Raw genomic sequence first — 26,545 nt, 5'->3', positions numbered from 1 at the left:
GGTTTTGGAAGTGAAAAAAAAATAAAAACAAAATACTCCTGCCATTTTCATAGGAAAGTTACTCAATGTTAGGAATGATAACATGTATTAACCAAGACAATTAGGTACTAGGGTGGTCCTAGAATTAAAGTATGAATCTATCAACATGACAGCCCCAGTTGGGCCGCTTTAGGGAAATTACAGACACCCAGGGGAAGGGCAAGCATGTCTCTCAGATGAATCTTACATTCAACAGTCAGATGACATTTCTACTTTTCAAGATTTTAGTGAAGGTCATGAGATGAAAGTGGTTTCACAACATGCTTCTTTCTGTACTCACACAAATAAAGTCCCTTGAATTGATAGCAGGCACCTCTGTTTACCCATCTAGTTGGCCAAACAGTGACTGCCACAGGGGAAGGAAAGGGGAGGGACTGCATGAACCCACTAGGGCTCAGTACCACAGCTTCCAGAGGAGAGAATCCTAACAGCGCAGGATTCAGGGTAAAACTAGAGTCACAGTCTCACTAGGCTCAGGGCCCCAGGAGTAATCAACACACATATGAAGTACCTTGCTTATACAAATATAAAAATATATTTTATATTTTTATAAAAATATTAAATGGAAAGGAAAATATACACATGCCTATCACCTGTAATACCAAATCAGTTCAAGTTCTAAATGGGATGCATACCTAAACTAACCCAGGGATTTGGACAGTAGATTGGACACCTAAAAACCAACTCCTGGCAATCACTGACTTTTTTCATCAAGATTACCCAGATTAGTTCCAGATTTACAGGCATAGATGACTAATAGTGTGAATAAACGTTGGGAAATTGTGCCTGGACAATGGGAATATATTTCATGTTCAAGATACACTGCAAATCCCAGCTAATTGGGAGGCTGAAGTGAGAGGATCACTTGAGCCCAGGAGTTCTAGGCTGTAGTGTGCTGTGATTGTGCCCGTTAACAGCCAGTGCACTCCAGCCTGAGCAACGTAAAGAGACTAAGGAGACCCTGTCTCTAAAAAAACAAAACAAAACAACCCACAGAGATACGCTATAACATTGTTTTGGGGTGACTGGCACCTGGGAAATTCTTAAGACTTTGAACACATGTTTTAAAAACATCACTGAAAATGATACGCACCAATTCTGTTGGTGCTCGCTATAGCATGTAAACTAGAAAAGTGGGTGTGTCTGGTTTAGTAGCTCTGAAAGACAGTACACATGTAGAGAGGCATATATGGCAGGTCACAGTGTTGAGATATGAATTAGTATTTGTTCTTCTCATCTTTCTTCTTTTCTCCTGTTATATAGCCAGACAACTACAGATAAAACATCTGATAAAATAACACCATATTTCATGCAGAAATATATACATATGTAACGAAGGATAAATAATGAAAAGTCTAAATGCTTGTTAACGATTACTCCTTTGTAAGAAGGAGGCTAATGCAAGCAGAAGAAACTTTGAATTTCTTTCTTTTTTTTAGACAGGGTCTTACTCTGTCACGCAGGGTGGAGTGCAGTGGTACAATCATGGCTCAGCGCAGACTTGACCTCCCTGGCTCAGGTCATCCTCCCACCTCAGCCTCCCAAGTAGCTGGGACTACAGTTCTCTGCCACCATTCTCAACTAATTTTTGTATTTTTTTTTGTAGAGATGGAGTTTCACGATGTTGCCCAGGCTGGTCTCAAACTCCTGGTCTCAAGTGATCAGCCCATCTCGACCTCTCAGAGTGCAAGGATTACAGGTGTGAGTCACTGCGCCCCACCCAGACTTTGAGTGAATTTCAATTGTACATGTAATGTTTTATTTCTCAATATGAGTATATACAAGTATATTCTTTTTGTAAGCTTTTTAATGTCTAAAATATTTCAGAAAAAGAAAACTTTCTTTAGTTCTGATTATAAAAATGATCTGTATGAATTTAGAAGTTGTGGAAAATATAGTTATGTCCAGAAATAAATATATAATTAATCAGTAATTCTACTACTCATTAACTTAAAAAAGAGTATTATGTTTGTATGTTACCCCCACTTATACTCTGTATGCATGCATCATAATGTACATTCATTGCATGTGAGTCTAATATATTGAGACATTCAAGATTTGCAACCAAACTCTGACTCTCAAGTCATCATCCCTAACGATTGGGGTACACAATCTTTTTCTAAATAAGGGCTGTGTTCAGCTCAGGGGAAGTATCTTCTACACAAGGACAGATCTGGCATTCAGTCCTCAAGTCTCCGGATTTCAGTCTGTTGTACACAATAGTAATCTTTATGCTCTTTTATTCTGTACTGTCTCCTTTCTGGGGTTTGAACAAAGGTTCCTATTCCAGTGTCAAAATGGAAGTAAAAAGGAAGAAAAGAACACATCAAATAAAAAGTAACAAAGTGATTATTTGATTCCAAACTTCCACCATTCTCACATATCTCACCCACAAAGAAATGTCACCAAAGTTCTGTGTCATATAAGTATGCATGTTTCCTTTCCTAATGTTTCAAATTTAGATGACCTCTGTGAGATGTTCATGTTTAAGTCTTTTGTGGAAGGGAAAACAGAGGGAAGACAAAATGTATATTTATTGAAATATTATGTATCAGATGGTTTCTATAGTTTTGCTCATTTCTCCTTATAACAGTTTTATGAGGTAAATATCAATATGCTAATTTTATTGATGAGCAAGGTGAGGTTCACTAAGGGTAACTCACTACCACAGCATCATACAATAGAAAAGAGTGAGTATTCTTCCCTCATCCCAACTTCATCACATTGCATAGCACAGAGATGGCACTAAGTTTCCTATGTAATATAGATGAGTGTGTGTGGTTCCCTTCTTACATTCCCAAATACTCACTAAAATATAGTGATGCTATCCAGATTATGAAAAAACATCCCTGTTAAAGATCATAAGAGTTAAGATGGGAAGGAAGCAAACACTGGCACTGTGAATGACACACCAAATACTGTGCTGGCATCTTGACAAAGATCTCCCCTTGAACAGGCCATAATACTCACTTGAGTGTAAGGATCAGGTGTATGTGTGTTTGTGGTGAAACATGCAAAACAATACTATGTGTTTGTTATTTATGGAAGCTCTCGTATGGAATAAAAGGATAAAGCAACAAATGGGAATGATGAGCATTGCCTTCTGGATGCTGATTATCTATAGCAGAGAAGGAAGGGGATGCAATTAGGGAAAAGTAAAGTTTTTTCCTAAGCTGGACTAATTTCATAGCTCTCTCTATTTTTTAACTGAAACATTTCACAAGTCACAGAGGTTTTAGGGGATATAGTTTTTTAAATCATAAATACAGACATTCCCCAACTTTTGATTTTTTGACTTACAATTTTTCAGTTTTACGACAGTGTGAAAGTGGTACACATTCAATAGAAACTATACTTCAAGTTTTAGATTTTGGTCTTTTCTCCAGCTAGCAGTATGCAGTATTATACTCTCTTGTGATTCTGTTAGGGAGCAGCAATGAGCCACAGCTCCCAGTCAGCCATGTAATCACAAGGATAAACAACTGATACTCTACAGTGTACAGTGTTGCCAGCATTTTTTGGATATTGTTTTGTGTTTTCACATCCCATCTTGTCTACAAATGTCCATTTTTGACCTACAATTGTTTTCAACTTACAATGAGCTTATTAGGATGTAACTCCCATAGTAAGTTGAGTATGGAGTATTGAGTATGTAGTATGTATAATCCATATTCTCACCTTAGCAAATGTTTAATATTGAGCCAAATGCAGAGGTTAAAAATATCAATAGCCAGCAATGCCCATCATAATTAAAATTAACATGGTACTAGATCTTTCCAATGATTTTTTATACATGGATATATGCACATGTACTGTACATGCATTACAAATGCAATTCATAAAGCTCTTATAATCCAACGTACAGTATAGTATTCTGAGTTTTTTGTTGTTATTTTCAGTTTTCTTTTACCTTAAGTATTTACATGTGGATGAAACATTCTGAGTACATGACAAGGTATAAGATATAATCTAACTTTGCTTTTTAATGAACCCTTTATAGCTAGCCAGACCTAATTCCTGAACAATATGTTTGACTGGAAATGCCATACTTGTAGCATCTTAAATGATGTTATATGCCTGGGTCTACTCAAAAGCTTTCTTTAGACTTCTTTAATCTGCATGTCAACCACTCTGTCCAAAATTTATGGAATTATACGCTCAGAGAACATTGTAATACCTGGCAAAGTAATCCCCACTTTTTTCTTTCAGTCTTTGTATGCATGGTAGGAATAATAATAAAAGACATAAATAGTTACAGGGCACACAGTAGATAAGTTGGTTGATATAGATCATGCAAGCAGCAAGTAATGATTACCAGGGTCAACTCCAAGTCCTTCTCACCCAAAAGCCCCCTCCTCACCCAAAAGCCCCCTCCTCTAACCACTGTTTCTATATTGAGTGTTCTTCTGTGTTAGACCAGAGGCCAACAGAGGGAAGGAACTTACCCCAAAAACCAGTCTGTTGATGGGTCAAGTAACTGGGGTATAAATCTGATGACTCCCATCTTCTGTCCAGCTGATACATTATTATTCTTTGTTCTTCTGTACTATTTCTTCTTCCCAAGGCTCAATCAGAAACTCCTTTACCCATATCACACTAGAAAGAAAATAAGAGAGCAGTACATGGAATCAAAGGAACGATCAAATAAGACCAACATTCATTTATTGTTACCGTATTTCTAGATGTTCTCTGTTTCAAACCTTCTACTTCATAAGGCACAAGTATTTTTCTCTTGGAACCAATAATATCTTTTAAAAGAGTGCTTCCCAAAGATACAATTCAAAAAGACAAAAAGGCAGAAGCACAGGGTCATTTTTGGTAGAACAAATTGTAACAGCAGAAGACCCAAAATGTGACAGATGTCCACCAATAAAGGATTGATTGAATAATCTAAGGTACATCTACATCCTAGATTTCAATGCCAGTATAACAAGCAAGGAAGACTCCCTCTCTCTACTGCTATGTAGTGATCTCCAGGATATTCTGTTAAGTGAATAAATCAAAGTGCAGAAAAATGCGCAGAGCTGCTGTTATCCCATACCATAGCCACTGGCCACTCATGGCTATTTAAGTTAACTAAATTTAAATGCAATTTTAAATTCACTTCCTCAGTCACACCACATATTAGGTGTTCAAAGTCGCAGGTGGCTAGTGGCTACTATGCAGGACAGTTTAGACATAGAATATTTTCACCTTTGTAGAAATTCTATTTGTTTCCACCAATGTGGAGTATGTCACCTTATATGTATGGAAAACTAATAGAAACATTCTATTTGCTTTTATTTTAAAATTGGAAAGTTTTAACGAAAATTGATTTTTTAAAATTGTTACCTATAATGAGAAGGAGAAACAACTCAGGATGGAAGCCAATGATGTCTTTTCTCTTAAAAATATAATACATATATACTGGCTCCATGCACTGGAAAGGTGAAGAAACATGGTAGACCCAGTAGCAATGAGCAACTCTAGTGCCCATACTGAATCCACTTAAAACATATCACACTGAAATGAACTAGGTTACCTTGGAGAAATGGCTGAGTCTAGGTCTGTGTAACCATTCTACTAGATGAATGTGGACCAAACTATCATACCAGAGAGTACATCAAAAGACAGAAGCCAAGCTTAAGGGGCTCTCGCTGGACACAGATGAGGCAATTTGAACACTAAATAAAATAATGACTACTATGGATTAAAACACAGTAAATATAAAAACTTCTAGAACTCATGATAACATTCTAAAAGAAAAGTAAAGCAAACAAAATCAACTCATTGCTTACCTTTAGAGAACCCTAGGGAAACTTACTATTTTTAAAAGTGGAAATACTGCAAAAGAGTTAGGCATTCATTCAGCCCTTCCTATACATACTACCCCTCAGTGTAATCTAATACTTTATGAAAGGAAGTTTCTTTAATAGAGTAATTCCAGCTAATAAAGCAGAGAAAATTATAGAATTATAATATCATCCTTTTATGACCTTTAATGAATACAGATCTAAGCAACAATCCTTAGAGGCTGCAGAAAAATCGAGGTGAAAAAGGGATGGGAAATTTTATAATGGATAGATAAGCTCAACAATATTTGAACATAGTAATTAATCTTAACATCACAAGAGGAGAAACAATTAGACATAATGAGCCTCCTGCGTAACACTATAGGAATAAACAACACCACATATGAATTACTTCTGACCAAAAAAAAAAAAAAATGTTTTTTTTTTTTTTACAGTCCAGAGGTCTTTTATTTTTTTAACACCTATTATACCATGAATTCATAGGGAATAGGTTCCAGCAGCTCAGGCTCCTTCCCACTGGTTCTTGCAAAGTGTGCTTCTCTGGGTATAGCAGGCTGGCGCTTCAGTTGGACCCAGGTACCTTTCTCTTTGGCTTCTTTCTTTTTCTGATCATTTTCCTTCACATGTTTTAGGAAGCTATCTTGGGTCTTAGAGTGCTTGATGTGCTCAATACACACATTAATTCTCTTGGCAAGAATCTTACCCTTAACTTGTTTGTTTACAACAATGCCAACAGCATGCTGGGTAACATTGTAGACTCTTCCAGTTTTGTCATGATAACATTTGTGGGGCATTCCTTTTTGAACAGTACCCATTCCCTTGATGTCTACAATATCACCTTTCTTATAGATTCGCATATACGTGGCCAAAGGAACAACTCCATGTTTTCTAAAAGGCCTAGAGAACATGTATCGAGTGCCTCTCCTCTCTCCCTTTGTGTTTGTCATTTTGGCGAATTACTGGAAGATGGTGGTCCCGGCCGAAAGGCAAAAAAAGAAAACAAAAAATCTTAATTGAATCAAGCCTCTGAATCTAACACCAATTTTAAAACAAAAGGAAGAAACACAAGAACATAATAAACAACAATTTAAGAATATAACCAATAAAATCCACAATGCAAAATGCACAGGACAAAATATCCATTCTTGTAAGCAAATAAATTGGAAAGTGTGATGGTTAATTTCATATATCAACTTGACTGGGCCACAGAGTACCCAGACATTTGGTAAACACTGTTCTGGGTGTGTGTGTGAGGGTGTTTCTAGATAAGATGAACACTGAATGAGTAGACCGAATAGAGCTGACTGCCCTCTCTAATGCAATTGGGCCTCATCTACTCAACTGAAGTTTTGAATAGAACAAAAAGGCTAAATAAGCATGACTTGCTACACCTGATTTCCTGAGCTAGCATATCAGTCTTTTCCTGCTTTTTGGGACTCAAACTAAAAATTCACCTCTCTTGGGGTCTAGAGACTGCCAGCTTTTGGAATAGAACTTAGATCATCAGCTCTCCTGGTACTCAAGTCTTCAGATTTGGACTTGTACCACCCATCAGATCTCCTGGGTTTCTGGCTTGCCAACTGCAGATCTTCAGATTTTTCGGACTCCATAGTCACATGAGCCAACTCCTTATAACAAATCAATCTCAATCTCTCCCTCTCAATCTGTGAGATATATATATATAATGCTTTATGAATATATATGTATAACATATATTTATATATTACATTTATCCTGTTTTATATATAAATAGGATATATATATATGTATGTGTGTGTGTGTGAGTGTGTGTGTGTATATATATATATATATTTTTTTTTTCTATTGGTTCTGTTTTTCTGGAGAACCCTGACTAATACAGAAGGAAAATCTTTAAATTAAAAGAAACTTAACACTTCCAAGAACTTATAATTAAACTACAGTGAGATGCTACCACAAGACCACCAGAACAACAAAATGAAAAACGGAAAATACCAAGTATTCACGAGGATATAGAGCAAGTAACACTCTCACAAGCTGCTGATGGGACTATAGAATGGAACAGCCACTTTTATCAACTGCCTGTTGGTATCCATTGAGCTGAACATACACATACCTTATAACTCAGAAGTGCCATAGCACATTGGTACATACTCAAGAGAAATGAAAATATACATCCATCCAAAAGAATGAACATGAACATTCATAATACCGTTATTCATAAGAAGTCAAAAACTGGAAAATACACAAATCTCTATAACAGATAAATGTAGTGTGAAATATCCAAATAATACAATAGTTTACACCAATGAGAATAACCAATCTACTATATAGACCATAATAAATATTAATTTCACATACATTATGTTGATTGAAAGAAGCGAGATACAAAAGGGCACATGCCGTATGATTCTAAGAATTTTATTCTAACCTCCCAATAGAGTTTGGGGCAGGAGAGGAATATCAACAATTCATTTTCTTTTATTTTAAAGTACTTAGTGTCTTTTTATGTTATCTGTAGCTTAACCTCAGATAAGTGAAGCAAATTTTTTCTGAGCCCTTGTAAAGTGATTAACTACATGTAAGACGAAAAGCTAACACTATATCTGATGGACAGGCAATGGGTTGTGAAAGATTCAGGCAAGAATCCTAAATGGATGTTCATTCTGCACTAAATCCCACAGCAGTCACTGAGTCACCATGGTAACCATTCTGGCCAAGGAAAGCTGACAAAAAACGAACACCACTACCCCGAGCTTGTTCCTAATATGTACTAGGAACTAAATAGGATTGACATGATGCACAGTAATTAATCTCAAATAGTCCTGACAATAAATATTCCTGACAGCTTCAGTGACATACAAATGTATACATACTAACATACATACATGCTTGCTCACCCTCTCACCGCCCCAAATCCCAGGAATTTATTGAGGTAGATTTACTGGTGGGTAAAGAAGTAAAACTAGCTGGGCATGGTGACTCATGCCTATAATACCAGCTACTCAGAAGGCTGAGGTAGGATTGCTTGAGGTCAGGAGTGTGAGACCAGTCTGAACAACATAGCAAAACTCTGTCTCTGAAAAATGTTTTTAAGTTTAGCTGAGCATGTGGCACACACCTGTAGTCTGTTATTCAAGAGGCTGAGGTGGGAAGATTACTTGAACTCGGGAGTTCAAGGCTGCAGTGAGCTATGACTGCCCCGTTGCACTCCAGCCTGAGCCACACATGACAACAAAATCATTTCTGACCACACATATAAAGTTGAAAGCTACTAAACTATGTTCTTGTGGTGTGATTTCTAAAGATGACCTGTAGAATTGTCTCTGCAACATTTTCCTCCATAGTTTCAACATATGGCCAATGACTTCTAAAAGCAGATATGGAAATACAGGTAAACACAGGTTAAGGATCAAATATCCTTTCCATCGTAGAGTAGGCTGTGCTTTCAACCAAAAAGATCCCTCACTAATATTGTTAAACATTTGGTTGCTGATAGTACCATGAAAATATAATAATTAGCAATTGTGTTTAACAAATAAAGCCATATATAGCATCATCGAAAGTATAAAATATTTATGAATATTCTGTCCACAGATGTGCAATACCTTACATTGAACACCACACAACATTGCTGAGAGAATTAAAGAAGACCTAAATAAGCAGAGGACATACCATGCTCATGGCTCACAGACAATACTGAGATGATTCAGTATTGTTAAGATGTCAAGTATTCCAAAACTGATTTATAGATTTAGAACAATTCAAATAGAAATCCTCAAAAATTTTTAAAGAAACTAACAGGCTGATTCTAACATTCATATGGAAATGTAAAAGACCTAGACTATTGTATTAGTCTGTTCTCAGATTGCTACAAACAAAAACCTGAAACTGGCTAATTTATTTATTTGTTTTTTAAAAAGGGGGTTTCATGGCTCACAGTTTTGCAGGCTGTGCAGGAACCATAGTGGCATCTGCTTCTGGAGAGGTCTCAGGGAGCTTTTACTCATGGCGAAAGGCAAAGCAGGAGCAGGGGTCTTACATGACAGTAGCAGGCAGGGGGAGGTGCTACACATTTTTAAACAACCAGATCTTATGAGCACTCTATCATGAGAACAGCACCAAAGGGGAAAATCCGCCCCCAAGATCCAATCACCTCCCACCAGGCCTTGTCTCCAACATTAAGGATTACAATTTGACATGAGATTTGGGTGGGGACACAGTTCCAAACCATATCAACTATGAAACACAACTTTGACAAAGAATAAAGTTAGAAGACAAACACTACCTGATTTCAAGACTCCTTACAAACATACAGTAATCCAGACAGTATGCTACTGGCATCAAGATGGATTAGTAGATCAAAGGAACAGAATAAAGAGTCCAGATATAGACCCACAAGTATATGGACAACTAGGTTTTGACAAAGATGCAATGGTGATTCAGTGGAGAAAGAATTGTCATTTCAACAAATGATGTTGGGACAAGTGAATACTGACATGCACAAATGTAAACTGTGACTCAGCTATCACACTATATACAAAAGTCTATTCAAAATGGATTTGAGATCTAAATATAAAATTTGAAGCTATTAAACTTCTAGCAGAAAAAAAAAAAAAACAGGAGAAAATCTTTGTGACAATGGGTCAGGTGAAGATTTCATTCATGAAACACCAAAACCACAATCTATAAGCAAAGAAATTGAAAAATTGGACTTCCTCAAAGTTAAAAACTTTAGTTTTCCAACTACATGGTTGAAAAAATGACAAGTAAGCCACAGACTGGGTTAAAATGTTTGAAAATCATATCTAATAAAGGACTTGTATCCAGAATTAACAATCTTAATCAGTAAGAAGAAAACAGATACACCAGTAAAGAAACAGGTAAAAGGTATGAATAGACATTCCACTAAAGAAGACATACAAATATCATAAAAGCACATGAAATGATGCTCAACATAATTAGTTGTAAGGGAAATGTAAATGAAAACTACAATGACATACTACTAAACTCTTGTGAGAATGACAAAAATTAAAAAGACTGATTACACTAAGCTCTGTCAAGGTTGTGGAGGATGAAACTCTGAAACATTACTGGTGGTAATGAAAAATGGTACAAACTTGGAAATAGCAGTTTCTTACAATGTTAATCTTACATCTACCATATGATCCAGCCATTGCACTCCTAAGTATTTATTAGATAAAGAAAGCCTATTTCCATGGAAAGACTTATTCACAAATATTCATAGCAGCTTTGTTTACAAGAGCTCTTAATTGGAAACAATTCAAATACCCAACAACAGGTGAATGGAAAAAAAATTATGATACAGCCATATACTGGAATACTATTCAACAATACAAAGAATGAACTATTAATATGTGCAACAAAATAGATACATCTAAAAATAAATTGGGCGAATGAAAGAAGCCAAACCAAAAATCAAAAACAAACACACAAAAACATTTCTATTATTCCATTTAAATAAATGTCTAGGATATAAAACTTGATCTATAGTGACAAAGTATTGTGTTTGTCTGGACACAGGGCAATAGGAGGGATAGAGAGTACTAGTAGTACAGAACTGAAAATCTTATGTAGTGGGAAACAATGACAATAATATTTTAGGCCTAGTTGGTTATCTTATGGGACATGGCTGGTTATCATTATAATAAAGCAAATTATGTGGAAATTATTTTTCAAAATATTGAAGTTTTGTATCTGACATTTTGACAGTTTTAACTAATACTTTGTATATTTCTGCCTTCTTAAAAAAATCATTATAGAATGGATAAATACATGATTACCATTGAAAAATGCATATTACAATCTCCAGTTGCTTGGAAGACCTTCTGATCAACTGTGTATTTCAATGCCCATCTGAGAGATACATGGGAATCACTGATTATACTGGCAGAAAACATGTAAATTTATTGAAAATACATGTTAAACACCAAGTTGCTTCCCCAAATGAACTATTCATTGCTTTGTGACAATGAAAGGTATTTTTAACATGGGCCTCAAGGGCCACTACAAAACACATAGCTGCTGATGAAAGGAAATTCCACCTGCTAAACCTCTTCTCCAAAGATGGGATCAAAGGACTTTCTCTACTGTTAGACTATTTTATAAACCTCAAAGAGCTACTCCACAACATGTTTTTGTTAGGATCTATTAACTCACTTGTGCCAGGCATCATATCCCACCAGGGATGGAAGTCTTGGGAGTCTCCTTAGGACTGCTGCCCTTCAAATCTGATGTAGAAGTTTCAGCAGCCATCAAGACCCAGATTCTCAAAGCCCATCTTCTTCAGACACCTGATATGAGCTCAATCACCTGATGAAGAGCTTCACAGGGACAGAGAGAATCCAGCAATCACTGTGCTTTCTTAGAGTAACACTGTGCCAGGAATCATGCTAGGCACTGTGTAGTGACCAGTGACACTGATACAATTGTGTAGTGATCATTACAACCAGAAGATACAATGGGTTTCTCATCGGGGCCTTTTTCTTCTCCTTTCCTCATCTATCTCCTAACAACAAATCTGTAAAGGACTAAGAAGAGGCTTGAATTCACACACGTATTCCTGATTGTGCAATAAACACAGGGCTATGGGCTTGCACCTGCGTTATCACTGCAGGTTGCAGCAATCTTGTGGGTGAGCATAATTATCCCATTTTACAGAGGGGAACACTGGGCTCAGAGAGTCCTTACCTGTCTCATCCTCCCATGTCTCACCTTTACATAGAAAGTAGCTCCAGGACACCCAGAGCAGGACACCACACTCACTGGAGCCAGGAGGGTCCCAGCTCTCTCCCTCATAAAACAGTGAGAGCAACTTATTTCAAAGTGGCAGTGAGAAGACTTAGATCTGGGATCCCTTCATCTCCCTACAGCCCAGGACAGTTCAGCCCCCACTGTGGGGCACCCACACCCTCAACGGAGTCCCAAACACCAGAAGATGGGACCCTGCTATTCTCACCAGCCCACATGGGTCTCTATTAAAAAGTCATCAAGGTCACAGTAATGACTTCTGGTTTCTATGGCAACCATGATGCTCAGGCTTGTCCTCCACATCAGAAATGCTTCTGCACAGCCCTCTGTCCCCGTGCCTTCCTCCAAATTAAAAAAAAACACCTTTACTCTTCAGGCCACCTCCTGAGAAAGCTTACTAATTAGAGGAACTAGCCTCAGACAAGGGTAATTTGTGGAACTCTGCCCAGCTTGGTGAAACAAAGCATAATCCCATTGGCAGGAATACTGCCTGCTTTAAAAGTGACAGTAGTTGAGTACCATCACGACACAGAGATGCAAGGAGATATCCTAGGGCTCCTGGTGATGAGCTAACTCTCTGAGGATGATGTGTAAACCTTACACAACACACTAAGCAGTTAGCTATCTGTGGCAGAAAACTAAGAGATTGTCTATGTGTCTAAATGATGTAGGAACACCAAGAGATGTCATTTAAGATATCTCAGTTATTTCAGGGAGGCAGGCCTATAATAATGCAATCATTTAGTGGGCAGAGATCTAGTCAATTGAAACATACATTGGCTCATTTTGGGGAATTCTTATCTACCAGTCTTAATATTTTGTTCCATGTGGAGAGACATCGATACCCAAAACACTCCTGACCTCTGGATACACTCACTCCTTCTCCATCACAGGAATGCCTCATCTAGTTGGTGAGTTTGGATGGAGAAATAGGTTGCACAGCCCAGGTTCTTTCCCTTCAAAACTCTTGGTTATTATCTTCACTTAACCAAGCATATGTTCTTCTCTGCCCTCAGGGGTGGGTCTTACAATAGGTCCACAGCTTTACTCTCCTGTGTCTCCTTGGCTCCCCAACTATTCCTATAGTCTTAACAATGCTTAGATATTTAAGGGGCCCCCCAAATACCCTCCAGCTCCAAATCTGAGATGTATACTAACTGAGAAATATGACGAAAGACTAAGAACAATAAATTGACTTTATAAAAGTGATACTGGAGAATGTGACATAGATTTGCTGACGCATGGGTTTTCTGTGAACAAACCCCAGAATTGGACAGACTTATCCAGTGCTACATTGGGACCATCACAAAAAACCAAGGCCTGCATTGCGTATCTATCTGCTTTCTGCTGAAGGAGCCCTGTCTATGTATGTCCAAGGAAAGTGACTTCCTTGTTGAGGGCTATCCCTGTAGCAGGAGAAAGTCTTTCAGGACACCTTCTTAGAGAAACACTTCTCAAAGTGAATAAACACACCTGTACTCCTTGCATACTCACCAAGCAACCTGCAGAAGATACAGGTTTCCATATGGCTCAGGAAGCAGTTTATATCAACAGTCTCTCAATTTCTTAACGTAAGTGATTGCACTGGAGGCTTATCCTATAGAGAGAGATTGGAATTATGTTCTAAATTCCAAGAGTGGATTGAAAAGCATATTTTATGAAAACCTCCCTTGAAAATTCCATCAAGAAGGAATTAACAGGATATTCTGAAACATATACCCACACATAAACTAACACATAGACTAAAGTCAAAATTATAACAAAGCCTCCCCAAGCCTTCATGATCTGTGATCTGAGAATAGAGCACAAAAAATGAAGAAAAGGTCACCAAAACCATAAAGTTTTAGATAACCACTTGTACTTTACAAAATGTTCCCAAACAATAGCAATTTATTATCTCTCAGGATTCTATGAATTGACTGAGGTTTGTTGGGTGCTTTCTGTTCTATGTGGTGTCTGTCACCTGGGGCTGCAGTCATCAGTATGCTACACTTGCCTGGGACATCCAAGAGAGCTCACTCACATGGATGACGAATGGTGCTAGCATCTGCTGGGAGCTCAGTGGGGCTGTTGCATGAAGCATCTTGGTTCAACACGAGTCCTCTGTGAGTAGAGCTGTCAGATAAAATAGAAAACACTCAGACAAATTTGATTTTCATATAAACAATGAATAATTTTTTAGTGTAAATGTGACGGTGACTTTATGCTTCAACTTGGATGGGCCACATTGTTCAAGTATCTCAGCATTGTTCTGCATGTTCCTGCAAGGGTGTTTTCGGATGAGATCAGCATTTAAATTGGTGGACTTTGAGAAAAGCAGATTGCCCTCTATAATGTGGGTAGGCCTCATCCAATCTGATGAAGGCCCGAATAGAGTGAAAATCTTACCTCTTTTAAGCAAGAAAAAATTCTACTAACAGACAGCCTTCATACCTGAACTGCAACATTGGATATTTTCTAGTCTCCTGTCTGCCAGCTCGCTCTGCAGATTTTGGACTTTCAGCCTCCCTAGTCATGTGAGCCAATTCTTGAAAATTAATCTCTCTCTCTCACCATATACACATGTGCGTGTATATGTGTACACACATCATATTGGTTCTCTTTCTCTGGATGTGACATGCAATTTTTTATTTTAATTCAGCTGCGCATTCTGTATTTTTATTTGCTAAATCTGGAAACCTTAGGAGAAGAACCTCTCAATATGTAAGTTTAATGACCACCTGAGATGACCTTCCCAATAAGTCAGGGCGGGTCTGGGGACAATGAGCAGATCATATTGAAAAAAAAAAAATGGCAAGAGCTGGTAATACCTAGCGTTGCTTAAATAAAGGAGAAACAGATTTTCATATACACTTGGTGCCACATCGAAGTATCCATTTTCTGAGACCCATATTATTACAGCTGAATGACTTAAATGGCCTTTGTACAGAAGTCCTATTTCAACCAACAAGGGAGTTTCACTTGAGGGTTTAGAAAAGGCTCATCAAGGTGACTCTGATGTGCATCCTGATTAAGGGGCCCTGGTCGCTGGGGCAGGTCAAAGTGACATACAAATTCCCTGCTCCAGCGGGGAAAGATAGCTTATGGAGCAGAATGTTTATGGATCCCAGCTCTATTTATGGAGCAGAGTGTTTACAGGAGCCCAGCTCCAGGTTGTTTACGTTACTGTCTGGATTTTATCTCATGACAGCCCTGCTAGTGAGGTACCAGTATCCTCTCTTCTTCACAGATGTCTGTGACTACAAAGCACGTGTTCCTAACCACAGAGCTGGATGGCAAAGAGGTTTCTCAGCAGGCCTACTGCCAGAACTTGCCAGCCAAGGCACCTTGAGTTGCTGGTGGCAGATCTTTAGCACAGGACATACATTGTTAAGGAGGTTAGTATCTGTTCTCCTTGTGTTTACCCTCTGTATTAGCCCATTTTCACACTGCTGTGAAGAACTTCCCTGAGACTAGGTAATTTATAGAGGAAAGAGGTTTAATTAACTCACAGTTACACATGGCTGGGTGGGTGCAGAGGATGGGGGAGCACTCAGGAAACTTACAATCATGGAGACAGGTGAAGGAGAAGCAAGTACCTTCTTCACAAGGCGGCAGGAAAAGAGAGAGCATGAAGGGGAAACTGCCAAACACTTATAAAAGCATCAGATTTCAAGAGAACTCACTGTCATGAGAACAGCATGGGGGAAACCACCCCCATGATCCAATCACCTCCCATCACGTTTCTCCCTCAACACCTGGGGATTACAATTCAAGATGAGATTTGGGTGGGGACACAAAGCCAAACCATATCAGCCTCCCTGAATTTCCAACAAAAAAACAGGTTTGGGCCTCTTTCCCCCATCTCAGGGAAAGTTTGTAGCAGGGTTGGAAGCAGAAGCTGTCTGAAGCCAGTGTTTGCTTCATCCTGTATGAAAACTTAAACTTAAGGAAAGGATTGGACTGCTTGTACTTGGCAGGGAGGGGAAGGGTTCTGAGGACACAGAGAGGGGAGAAAAAGAGCAGTTTCTCCCAGACAGGAATGAGGTCAGAGGTCTACAGTTCCCTCTGGGAGTAGGAACCTGAGCATTGCTCCATGTCAGTGTTTGGAGAAGCTCTGTATATGGTTCATCAAGGTTGGACATTCAGCCATGAGACAGATTCTCTTGTTTGGTTGGAAGGATGGATAACTCAGGGTTGGGAACAGGGGTGGGGCTGAAGGTAGCAAACCAGCTAGGGAAATGGTCAGCTCAGCCCTCAGCAGTGGGGACACATGAGTAATAATGACAGGGACCTCCCAGGCTATATGTGGAGGATGCGTTTTCACAAGTGATTATTCTTTGTCAAAGAGCATGACTATTGTTTATACTGTCTAGTTGAAAGTTAAAATCTGTTTACTAACGAATATCCCAACCAACTACAAGATGAGAGCACCTGTTTCTCTAGATTTGTGCAATAATGGGCTTCCCAACTTTATTAATATTTGCTACTTTTTTATACTGTCACTATAATGTCAAAATACTTTTATTTTTCTCCATCGATAGCCATATAAATGGCATATTTCACATGTGTATTTCTAAACACAAACATAACAGTCCCACTTTATGCCTCAGAATATGTCCTTGAATAGTCCTAGAGTTTGATAAGAAAACCTGATAAGTGAGTTTGTGTTTATGCTGTGTCCTATTTAAATTGAAATTGTGGAGTCATAAAAATCCCATACACTGCTTCAGGAGGACAAAATGGTACACGGTATCTGCAGAGACACTGGGAAATGTTTATGAGAGAAGCAAGCACGGCCCCATCAGCTGCTGCTCTCTCAAATCTGCACTGCAGAGAGTCTCTGGCACATGTGCAAGAATGGTCATGGCAGCGTGGCTAAAATATCAAAACAGCCCCAAAGTCACCTTATTAGAGACATCTCAGAAACAACATTTTTAGGAGAAAACATTTCAATAAGTGTTTGCTACGATTTGGATGTTTGACTCCTCCAAACATCATGCTGAAATCTGATCCCCAGTGTTGGAGATGGGACCTAACAGGAGGTGTTTGGGTCATGGGGGTGGATCCTTCATGAACGTCTTGGTGCCATCCTTGCTGTGATGAGTAAGTCCTTGCTCTATTAGTTCCCATAAAAGCTGGTTGTTGAAAAGAGCCTAGCACCTGCCATATCGTCCTCCTCTCCCGCCATGTGGTCTCTGCACAAGCCAGCTCCCCTTGGCCTTCCATCATGAGTGGAAGTTTCCTGAGGCCCTCATCAGAAGCAGATGCCCAATCTTGAACTTTCCAACCATCAAAATTGTTAGCCACATAAATTTGTTTTCTTTATAAGTTATGCAGCCTCAGATAGTCCTTTATAACGATATTAAATGAACTAAGATAGTAGTATCAAAATATATGGTTTATTCCATTTACTCATCAGGACAGCAGTGTAAAGAAAGTATGGTGAGTCCCATCACACAGATTACCAAGATTTGGCTCACAGAGACTAAGATCCTCTCCAGATAAGTGGTAGAATGGCAATGAGGTTCTATCTCTTGCCCTCCACCCCCAACAATGGAACTAGCAGCTTCCCATTTGGAAGATAATTTTACGCTTCCCCAGTATTGTGCCCTAAGGGTACTCACTCAATAGCCCTTCACATTGAGGAAGAGGACAGTGGAGATGAAATCCTGCCCTTTGGGCCATGAGGCATAGCTGTGGGGTCATATGGATTACCAGGTTTCTAAGGTTAGCTGTGGGGTAAAATAAAGAAACGTGGAAAAAGAAAGAACAGGGAAAGAACAGAAAACAGCAGGTCCTCCAGGGATCACCTCTACCTCTCTCTGTCTTTGCTCCCTTCCCCACCCCATTTGTCCCCTGCTCTTTGTGACAGTGTGGGATGTAACAGGAATCCAAGGTACCCTGAGAGAGGATAGAAAGATGGGAAGACCCAGACCATGAGAAGGGTGGATCAGGCAGCACAAGTCCTGGAGCCTGTGCCCTGGTGTTGGCTCACCCACCAGGCGCTCCATCTCTACCTGCTTCTGTGTGCCTCACCATCACTCTAGCACACAGCAATGAAGCTCCCACATAACAGAAATATGCACTCTCCAAGGGAGGCTAGCAGGGGAAGTGACTTACCCTGAGTCAAGAATGTTCCAGATTTTTTGGTTTGGGTTTGGCACTAGGATGCAGAGAGAGCTCCAGTCTCTCTTGCTCCAGTGTCCTGCCCAGCAGACGTAGTATGAGGTTTTCATCAAGCCCCTCAGGAGTGCAAAGGAAACACACTTCTCTCATATACAACAAGGTGGGGGAAATGGGGGTAGGAAAACTATGAAACAGGAAGAAATGGGATGAGTGAAGACTTCATCCCTGTACCCCAAACTTAATTAATGGGGTCCATGACTCAGTTGGATGGAGATGGTAAAACCACCTTCTTCCCTTCCCCAAGGCCCATCAGGGTACTCATTCCACCACATAGAAATGGCACTGACTCACAGTGAAATTAGAAATGTGTGTTTTCCTTCTTCTCTCTATATGCTCTCTAGGTACATGGAAAATAGTTACTGTACACTGGAGAAACTTGACAAACACCATCCTTAACCAAATGATGAAGGTTAACATCACCAGTGACTTCATGCAGGCATCATATACTCCCAGATATGATGTGACAAGAAGGGTACCCGAACTAGTGGTATTCTTTCTCAAAATCTGTAACCGCAGTCAAGTCACAAAAGAAACAATACACTGAGCTTGTACTCCTCAAGATTGTCAGGGTTATGAAAGTCAGCTGGCAGTTCCTCAGATGCCAACAGACAGTTACCATATGACCCAGAAATCCCACTCCTAGGTATATACCCAAGAAAAATGAAAACCTGTGTCTACACAAAAACTCATACATAAATGTATATAACATCATCATTCATAACAGGCAAAAAGCAGAAATCATCTAAATAACCACCAATAGAGACATGGATAAACAAAATGTGGTATATCTTTAGAATAGAATATTATTCAGCCTTAAAAAATGAATGGATTTTGCTACATGCTACAATATGCATGAACCCTAAAAACATCATGCTAAATGAAAGAAGCCAGACACAAAAGACCAAATACTGCATGATTCCATTTACATGAACTGTTCAGGATAGACAAATCCACAGAGACACAAAGCATAACTGTGGTTCCAAGAGCTGAGGATAGGTGCAGGTTTAACTGCATTGAAGCACAATGGGAGTTTTGGGGACAAATGAAATTTCTAAAACTCAATTATGGTGATGGTTGTACAACTCTATACATTTAACGAAAATCACCAGTCTTAAAATGAATGGATTCTATTGTCTATAAATAATATTGTAAGAAATTTGTTTAAAAAATGTTGGCCAAGTCTGGCCGGGCGCGGTGGCTCATGCCTGTAATCCCAGCACTTCGGGAGTCCAAAGTGGGCGGATCATGAAGTCAGGAGTTCAAGACCAGCCTGACCAACATGGTGAAACCCCTTCTTTACTAAAAATACAAAAAATTAGTTGGGCACGGTGGCACATTCCTGGAGTCCCAGCTACTCAGGAGGCTGAGACAAGAGAATTGCTTGAACCTGGAACCCAGGAGGCTGAGGTTTCTATGAGCCAAGATAACACCACTGCACTCCAGCCTGGGCGACAGAGCAAGACTCCATCTCAAAAAAAAAAAAAAAAGAATGTTGGCCAAGTCTTCTATTGTACCACAGGAATGACCAAAAGTTTTTATACAAAGGCTTTGGTGTACATGTTTTATATAAACACGAATGTACATAAAGCTGAAGCTGTATCCCAGCCCTGACTCTATGTCCTGTGTTCCTCCCATGACCTTTCCCCCACCCCAATACTACCTGAAGTCTAAATCACATCTGATCATTTTCATGTCTTCCAAATGTTGTGATGGCTTGAGATTGGGACCACAACAGGGTCCCGGGCCTTCCCTCTATGAGAGGATGCCAGCATTATTACTTTCCTTACCCCTCTCCAAACTTTTTCAGGCTGCTCTACTTTAGGGAGCCTAAACGGCACCGACTCTCTGGATGTCAGCATCTAAGCACCAGCAATTTCCTTTTTAGATGTTTAACTTCAGGATGTAGTGAAGGATGTTGATAAGGGTCTGGTTATAAGGACTGCCATCCTAACAATACCCTCTCTTTATTGCTAGGCCTGAATTTAGAAAGGGAGAACTAAACAGGATGCAAAGCCATGAAGAGGCAGAAGGAAGCAGAGGAAAGTGTGGTTGTCAGCATGCACACACTTGCACACATTCACACACACTCACACACTCATGCACTAATCAGGGTTCTATTATCACAATACTAGAATTTTTCTAAGACAGTTTGCTGGGTTCCAAGAGGACACATTCAGTTCAGCAGCACAAACAGCCATAGGAACTGTGCCCTGTAGCAGAGCACAGACTTTGAAAAGTTGCCAATGTAGATAAAAGGAAATATCAGAACACTCTGAATAACACAGGGTTGAGTAAACTGATTATGTCACATCCATAGGATGGAATTCTAGGAGGCAGTAAAAATAAGTTATAATGAAAACAATAAGGGATAATTTCTTGCCTAACCAATTAGCAATAATCAACATTATTTCCAGTGTGTGAGCAGACACGTACATACCATATTGGTAGGAATATATATGAGTAATAATGTTATCAATGTATTGTGTTAATATAAAATTTTATTGATTTCATAATGAAAGAGTATTTTGAGAATCTTATAAAGAAACTCTTACAAATATATTTGCATATATGTGAGCAAGGATGTTATGTTTGCTACTGTTTATAATAAAACATGGTAAAGTAACTACATTTTTATCTCAAAATGAAATAAATGTAGTACTATCCATATGATGAAACATCCAGTTGATGGAAAAAATAAAAACTAAAAATATGTTGTAAAGTAATTTAAAATGTTGTGATAGAAGTGTATTTTCATGGAAAAATGGTCATAATAAAGTCAAAAGCAGGTTACAAAGATCATCCGTAGCCAGGATCCATTTTTGCTCATATCCATCTACAGCTATTTTTCCAGAGGACTCAAAGCATACAAACAAAAATCTTTTTCTTGATCCCACATAAAGCCTTCTCCTCAGCATTGTGAGAGGCTGCGCTCTGTTTGGAGGCCATCAATATTCCTTTAGCCTGGAATTGCTCGATTTTCCATCCAGACTTCCAGAAAACTCCATAGAGTGAGCTTGGGCCAAACTGCTCCTTCCCACCTTCCTGCTCTGATGTAAAAGCTGCAGTTCAGGCTTCTGTCACGAGGGGGCATCAACCTACCTTCATCGTTAAACCTCTACAAAGACGTTTACGCCATGAGCAAAAAAATAAGAATAAAACACCCTCCACTAAAACCAGCCCATGAACCTATGGACAGAATGATTCTAATTCTTCCAGAAAAAAAATTGATAGGTGTAAAAGAACACTACAAAAGCATATACTCCATGGCATGTATACGATGAAACATCGTTTATCACGAGCGTGCCTTGGCAGTCCTTAGCAGGCTGGTGTCGTGCAAACCGGGGCAGCAGAAGGTGACTGGGAGAGGATGGGGCACGGGAATGGGGTCTGGGCGGCTGTGTCCATACCGTCCCGGGGAGGGGACGCCTGAGAGGAGGTCTAGGAAGCCTGTACAGGGGCGGGGTAATGGAGAATGAACACCCTGCACTCTGGGAGGGACCCCTTTACAGTATGGACACCTCAGCCTGCACTAACAAAGGAAGAAATAAATCAATGAATAAGATGTGGATTTAGAGTCAACAGCAAATGGACCTGCTTTAATATACATGCAAATTTTCCAAAGAAAACTTACAGTAAACGAACCATTCCAAGACATTTGCTACTCTTTGAAAAAATGTACTCTTTTTCATTAGAAAAAGGAAAAGAATAATGGAGTTAGACATCACTTCAGGCCAGAGTCAGGACTGCAGCTCTCAGTTTCAGACTAGGAGGATCATCAACTGGGAGGGACAGATGGAGGTTGGGAGCTTGGCTGAAAACTTCAGTATCAGCCAAAGTTTTCTGGAATTATTCACCTAATGGTAGCAATCTCTTTTATCTTTCATTTTTCCTGTATATCTAAAAGCAAGATTAGTTCTAGACCACCAACTTCTAAATTGAAGGTAAAACTGTACCTGTGTGTGTGTATTTGGAGTAATTTAGCTAGAGGAGACACAGACACAGACACAAAAACACACATAGGTAGAAACACAGTCAATTCAATTTTTATCTACTTTGTTTTACCATAAAATTGAATACATTGAATGTTTTCACAAATTAGTGAATATATGTATACAATTCTTTTGTCAATCTCTTCATAAGGATTTTTTGTGTTCAAATTTTTATCAAAATACTCTTCTCAATATAAAGTTTCAAAAAATATGCAAAAGTATACTCAAAAATAGGAATTTTAACCCTCATCTCTCACAAACCTGACTCCTGCCCCCTGACCCCAAAGAGTCTGCTGTCCCTAGGATGGCACATACTCTCCAGATGTGTCCCTGTGAGATGCACATAAACACGTCCCCCCCACCACCACACACACACATTGCCTTCTCCAAAAGTGCAATCACAGTCCTCATCTTGACATTTCCACTTATTATAATTTCTCAGGATTTTTAAATATTTGCATCTTATTAGTTCTTGTGGGTTTTGCATATTTAATATGTTTATTATCCATGTATATACTTATTTGAATTTTCTGTTGAAATCATTGCCAATTGTTTTATTAATGAGTATGTTTCACAAATCACAGATACCAACCCAACATCTGAGATGTAGTTTGAAAATGTTTTCTCCCTTGTTGTTACTGGGTTGTTTTTCTCTTGGAAAATGTTTTAAATTGCCATAATGGGACTTAATTATTATACATGTCACAATTTAAAAAGAAAAAACATTGCAAAACACCTGGGGAGCACGTACTGTCAGCCTGGAGGGAGATTAGAGCATTCAGAAACCTGGAGGCATCAAGAGAAAATGACAAAACTTTAGAGTATTCCAGAGTTAGCTGCTGGTCAGAAGATAAAGTTCTCCTCTGTTCACAAAAACTCCCATAAAGGTAGCACCCTGATCTGAATAATGATCATAATAATGGGTACCTTGGATAGAAGTTAAGATTAAAGGAGGCCAGGTGAGGTGGTTCATGCCTGTAATCCCACTGCTTTGGGATACCGCGGAGGGGGAGGATCTCTTGAGGCCAGGAATTCAAGACAAGCCTGGGCAACATAGCAGGACCTTGTCTCTACCAAAAAAAAAAAGAAAAAAAATTAAAAGAGATAAAATATAAAGTGCATTGGCTTACAGTAGTTCAGTGCATGTTACTTTCCTTCCCTCTAGCTCTCCTGTCTCAAGGGCAACGTCTGAGCTTCTGCCTGAGCCCACTCACCACCTCAGCCAACTCGGTGTGACCCTACACCCAGGTCTCTTAGTACAAAGGACAAGATTTCATCTCCTCTGTCTTCTTCATCACCCAGAAGGGTTGTGGAATGGGGGACCCGTGGGGCCACAATGGCAGGGGAGTGAAATCTGGCCATTTTTCAAGCCCTGGAAGCCCATCTTCTAGAAGGGAAGCTGCCCAGGATCCTCTAGGGAGGGTAAAGGATGGAACCTCATTCCAATCCTGCCACTTACCTGGGGTGGTGACTTAGATTCTGTGAGCCTGAGTTAGTCATCTGTGAAATGGGACTGACCATATCATCCTTACAGAGCTGTCCTGAGGGGTTAATGAGAAAACCTGTGGAGAATATATAGCATGGAGTAAGACTTCAAGGGCCCTTTAAATGCTGAGACACAGAAGTGGGGGCTGGCTGAGCCTCTGGGCTAAGGCAGGCATTGTGAAAAGTCATTTTTCATTGTTTCTCTCCTAATGAGAATGCAGACATCCATATAAGGAAAGCAAATCTCTCTTCTGATATGCCTTGAGTTCAAAGTTTTAGAGACAGAATGTTCTCTACATTCTTGGATGTTTTCTAATCTCATAAAAGCTGTTCAACATCATGCCTCTGAGCAGACCCAAATCCACTTCCCCATACTGGGAAGAAAAAAGAATGATAGGGGCAAAAAACAAAACTGTGAATACATATGCTCCAGGATATCCATGCCATGAAATGGTAACTCTAGTGCATCTTGGCAGTCACTAGTCATCATTGGTCAGTGCAGGGCAGGCAGGAGGTGGCTGACAGTGGATGGGTCACTGATGTAGGACCTGGGCAGCTGTGTTCATAGTGTCCAGGAGAGGGACTGACTTAAAGGTGGGGGAGAAGGTCTGGGAAGCCTGTAATAGAGGTGCAGTAATGGAGAGTAAATGCCCTGCCCTCTGGGAGGGACCTATCCACCTTATGCACACCTCAACCTATACTGACAAGGGAAGAGATAAATCAATGAATATGATATAAATTTGGGGTCAACAGCAAATGGACCTGCTTTAATATACATGTGAATTTTCCAAATAGAACTGGTGTCATAGTAAACAAATCACTTCATAACATTTGTTACTCTTAGCAAAATGTACTCCTTTTCATTAATAAAACAACAAAAGACATGGAGATAGCTGTGATGCCTCCTGGTAGCCAAAGACAGGATCGCAGATTTGAGAGTCAGACCAGAGGCTCAGCACGGGAGGGAGCGGGATTGAGATTGGAGGTTAGCTTCACTATATCAGCCAGAGGTGTTTTTTTTGAATTATCGACCTAATGATAGCAGTCTCCTTGTGTTCATCATGTTCTAGAATATATAAAACTCAGATTGTTTATAACTCCCGTCTGAATTAAAGATAATGCTATATCTGTGAGTGTGTATTTGGGATGATAGAGCTAGAGGACACACACCCCACACACACACACACACACAATTAGATTTTTTATTTCTTTCACCGTATAACACAATGAATTTTTTTTCAAATTAATGAAAATATGTGCATATTATCTTTGACAATCAGTTCAAAAGTATCTTGTGTGTTCAAATTTTCATCAAAATATTTTTATTCCTAAATACCGAATTTCAAACAATATATGAATACATTCATAAATTGAAATTAATCAGTACTCTCACTGGTCCAACTCCCACCCCTTGACTCCAAGTGGTCAGCTGTCCCTAGGATGGTGCATACTCTCCAGTGTCCCTGTGAAGTGACACGTTCACCCCCAACACACTGTCTGTTCCAAATGTGCAATCACAGTCCCCATCTTTTGCATCTTGTTGTTTCCACTTATTGTAAATTCTAAGGATTTTAAAATATTTGCATCTCATTAGTTCTTGTGATTTCAGTGTTTTTTAATATTTATTGTTCACGTATATACTTATTTGAATTATCTGTTGAAATTTTTGCCAATTATTTTGTTACTGACTATGTTTCATATATCACAGATACCAAACCACTATCTGAGATGAAGTTTGGAAATGTTTTCTCCCTTGTTTTAATACAATTGTTACTGGGTTTTAATTTTTCATTTGGAAAGCATTTTAAATTTCCATAATAAGACTTAAAAATTATACATGTCATAATTTAAAAAGGAAAAACTTTGGAAAATACCTGGGGAGCATGTACTGTCAGCCTGGAGGGAGATTAGAGCATTCAGAGACCTGCAGGCATCAAGAGAAAATGATAAAACTTTAGAGTATTCCAGAGTTACCTGCTGGTCAGGAGATAGTTTTCTCCTTGATTCACAAAAACTCCCCTAAAGGCAGTACCCTCATCTGAATAATGGGTACCTTGGATAGCAATTAAGATTAAAGGCCAGGTGAGGTGGTACGTGCCTGTAATCCCAGCACTTTGGAAGGCTGATGTGGGAGGATCACTTGAGGTCAGGAATTCAAGACAAGCCTGAGCAACATAGTGAGACACTGTCTCTACCCAAACAGACAAAAACAAGATTAGAGATGAAATATAGAGTGCATTTGCTTTCAGTAGTTCAGTACATGTTACTTTCCCTCTCTCCAGCTCACCTGCCCCAAGGCCAACACCTGAGCTTCTGCTTGAG

The 26,545-nt window shown here is 39.3% G+C and overlaps 1 protein-coding gene, 1 long non-coding RNA gene and 1 pseudogene across 3 annotated transcripts in view; all 3 read right to left on the bottom strand.

Annotated features, from left to right (window-relative positions):
- The window catches only part of LOC116543604 (ras-related protein Rab-40A-like), a 37,562-nt gene extending 13,796 nt beyond the window's left edge, over window positions 1-23,766 (bottom strand). The window contains exons 1-4 of one of the 2 annotated variants that reach the window (XM_032269274.1): window positions 23,666-23,766; window positions 14,605-14,696; window positions 14,076-14,178; window positions 4,485-4,635 (exon numbers count right to left, since the gene is read on the bottom strand). In XM_032269274.1, the coding sequence (XP_032125165.1) occupies window positions 4,485-4,563 (79 nt within the window). In that variant the 5' untranslated portion in view covers window positions 4,564-4,635; window positions 14,076-14,178; window positions 14,605-14,696; window positions 23,666-23,766. The remainder of the gene's footprint in view (window positions 1-4,484; window positions 4,636-14,075; window positions 14,179-14,604; window positions 14,697-23,665) is intronic. The other variant, XR_004265631.1, reaches the window with a different exon arrangement.
- Window positions 6,264-6,826, bottom strand: LOC116543607 (annotated as a pseudogene).
- A 4-nt stretch (window positions 23,767-23,770) lies between the features above and the next one.
- LOC116543616 lies at window positions 23,771-26,149 on the bottom strand. The gene is made up of 3 exons (XR_004265637.1): window positions 26,098-26,149; window positions 24,198-24,300; window positions 23,771-23,808 (listed from the first exon to the last, which is right to left on the bottom strand). It is a non-coding gene; the product is annotated as an uncharacterized LOC116543616 (long non-coding RNA).
- Between the last annotated feature and the right edge of the window lie 396 nt (window positions 26,150-26,545).

This window comes from Sapajus apella, unplaced genomic scaffold, assembly GCF_009761245.1.
Source record: "Sapajus apella isolate SASKATOON/1434 unplaced genomic scaffold, GSC_monkey_1.0 scaffold191, whole genome shotgun sequence".
Lineage (NCBI taxonomy): Eukaryota > Metazoa > Chordata > Mammalia > Primates > Cebidae > Sapajus > Sapajus apella.
The sequence above is the reverse complement of the archived record's forward strand: the minus strand, read 5'-3'. Positions and strand labels throughout refer to the sequence as shown.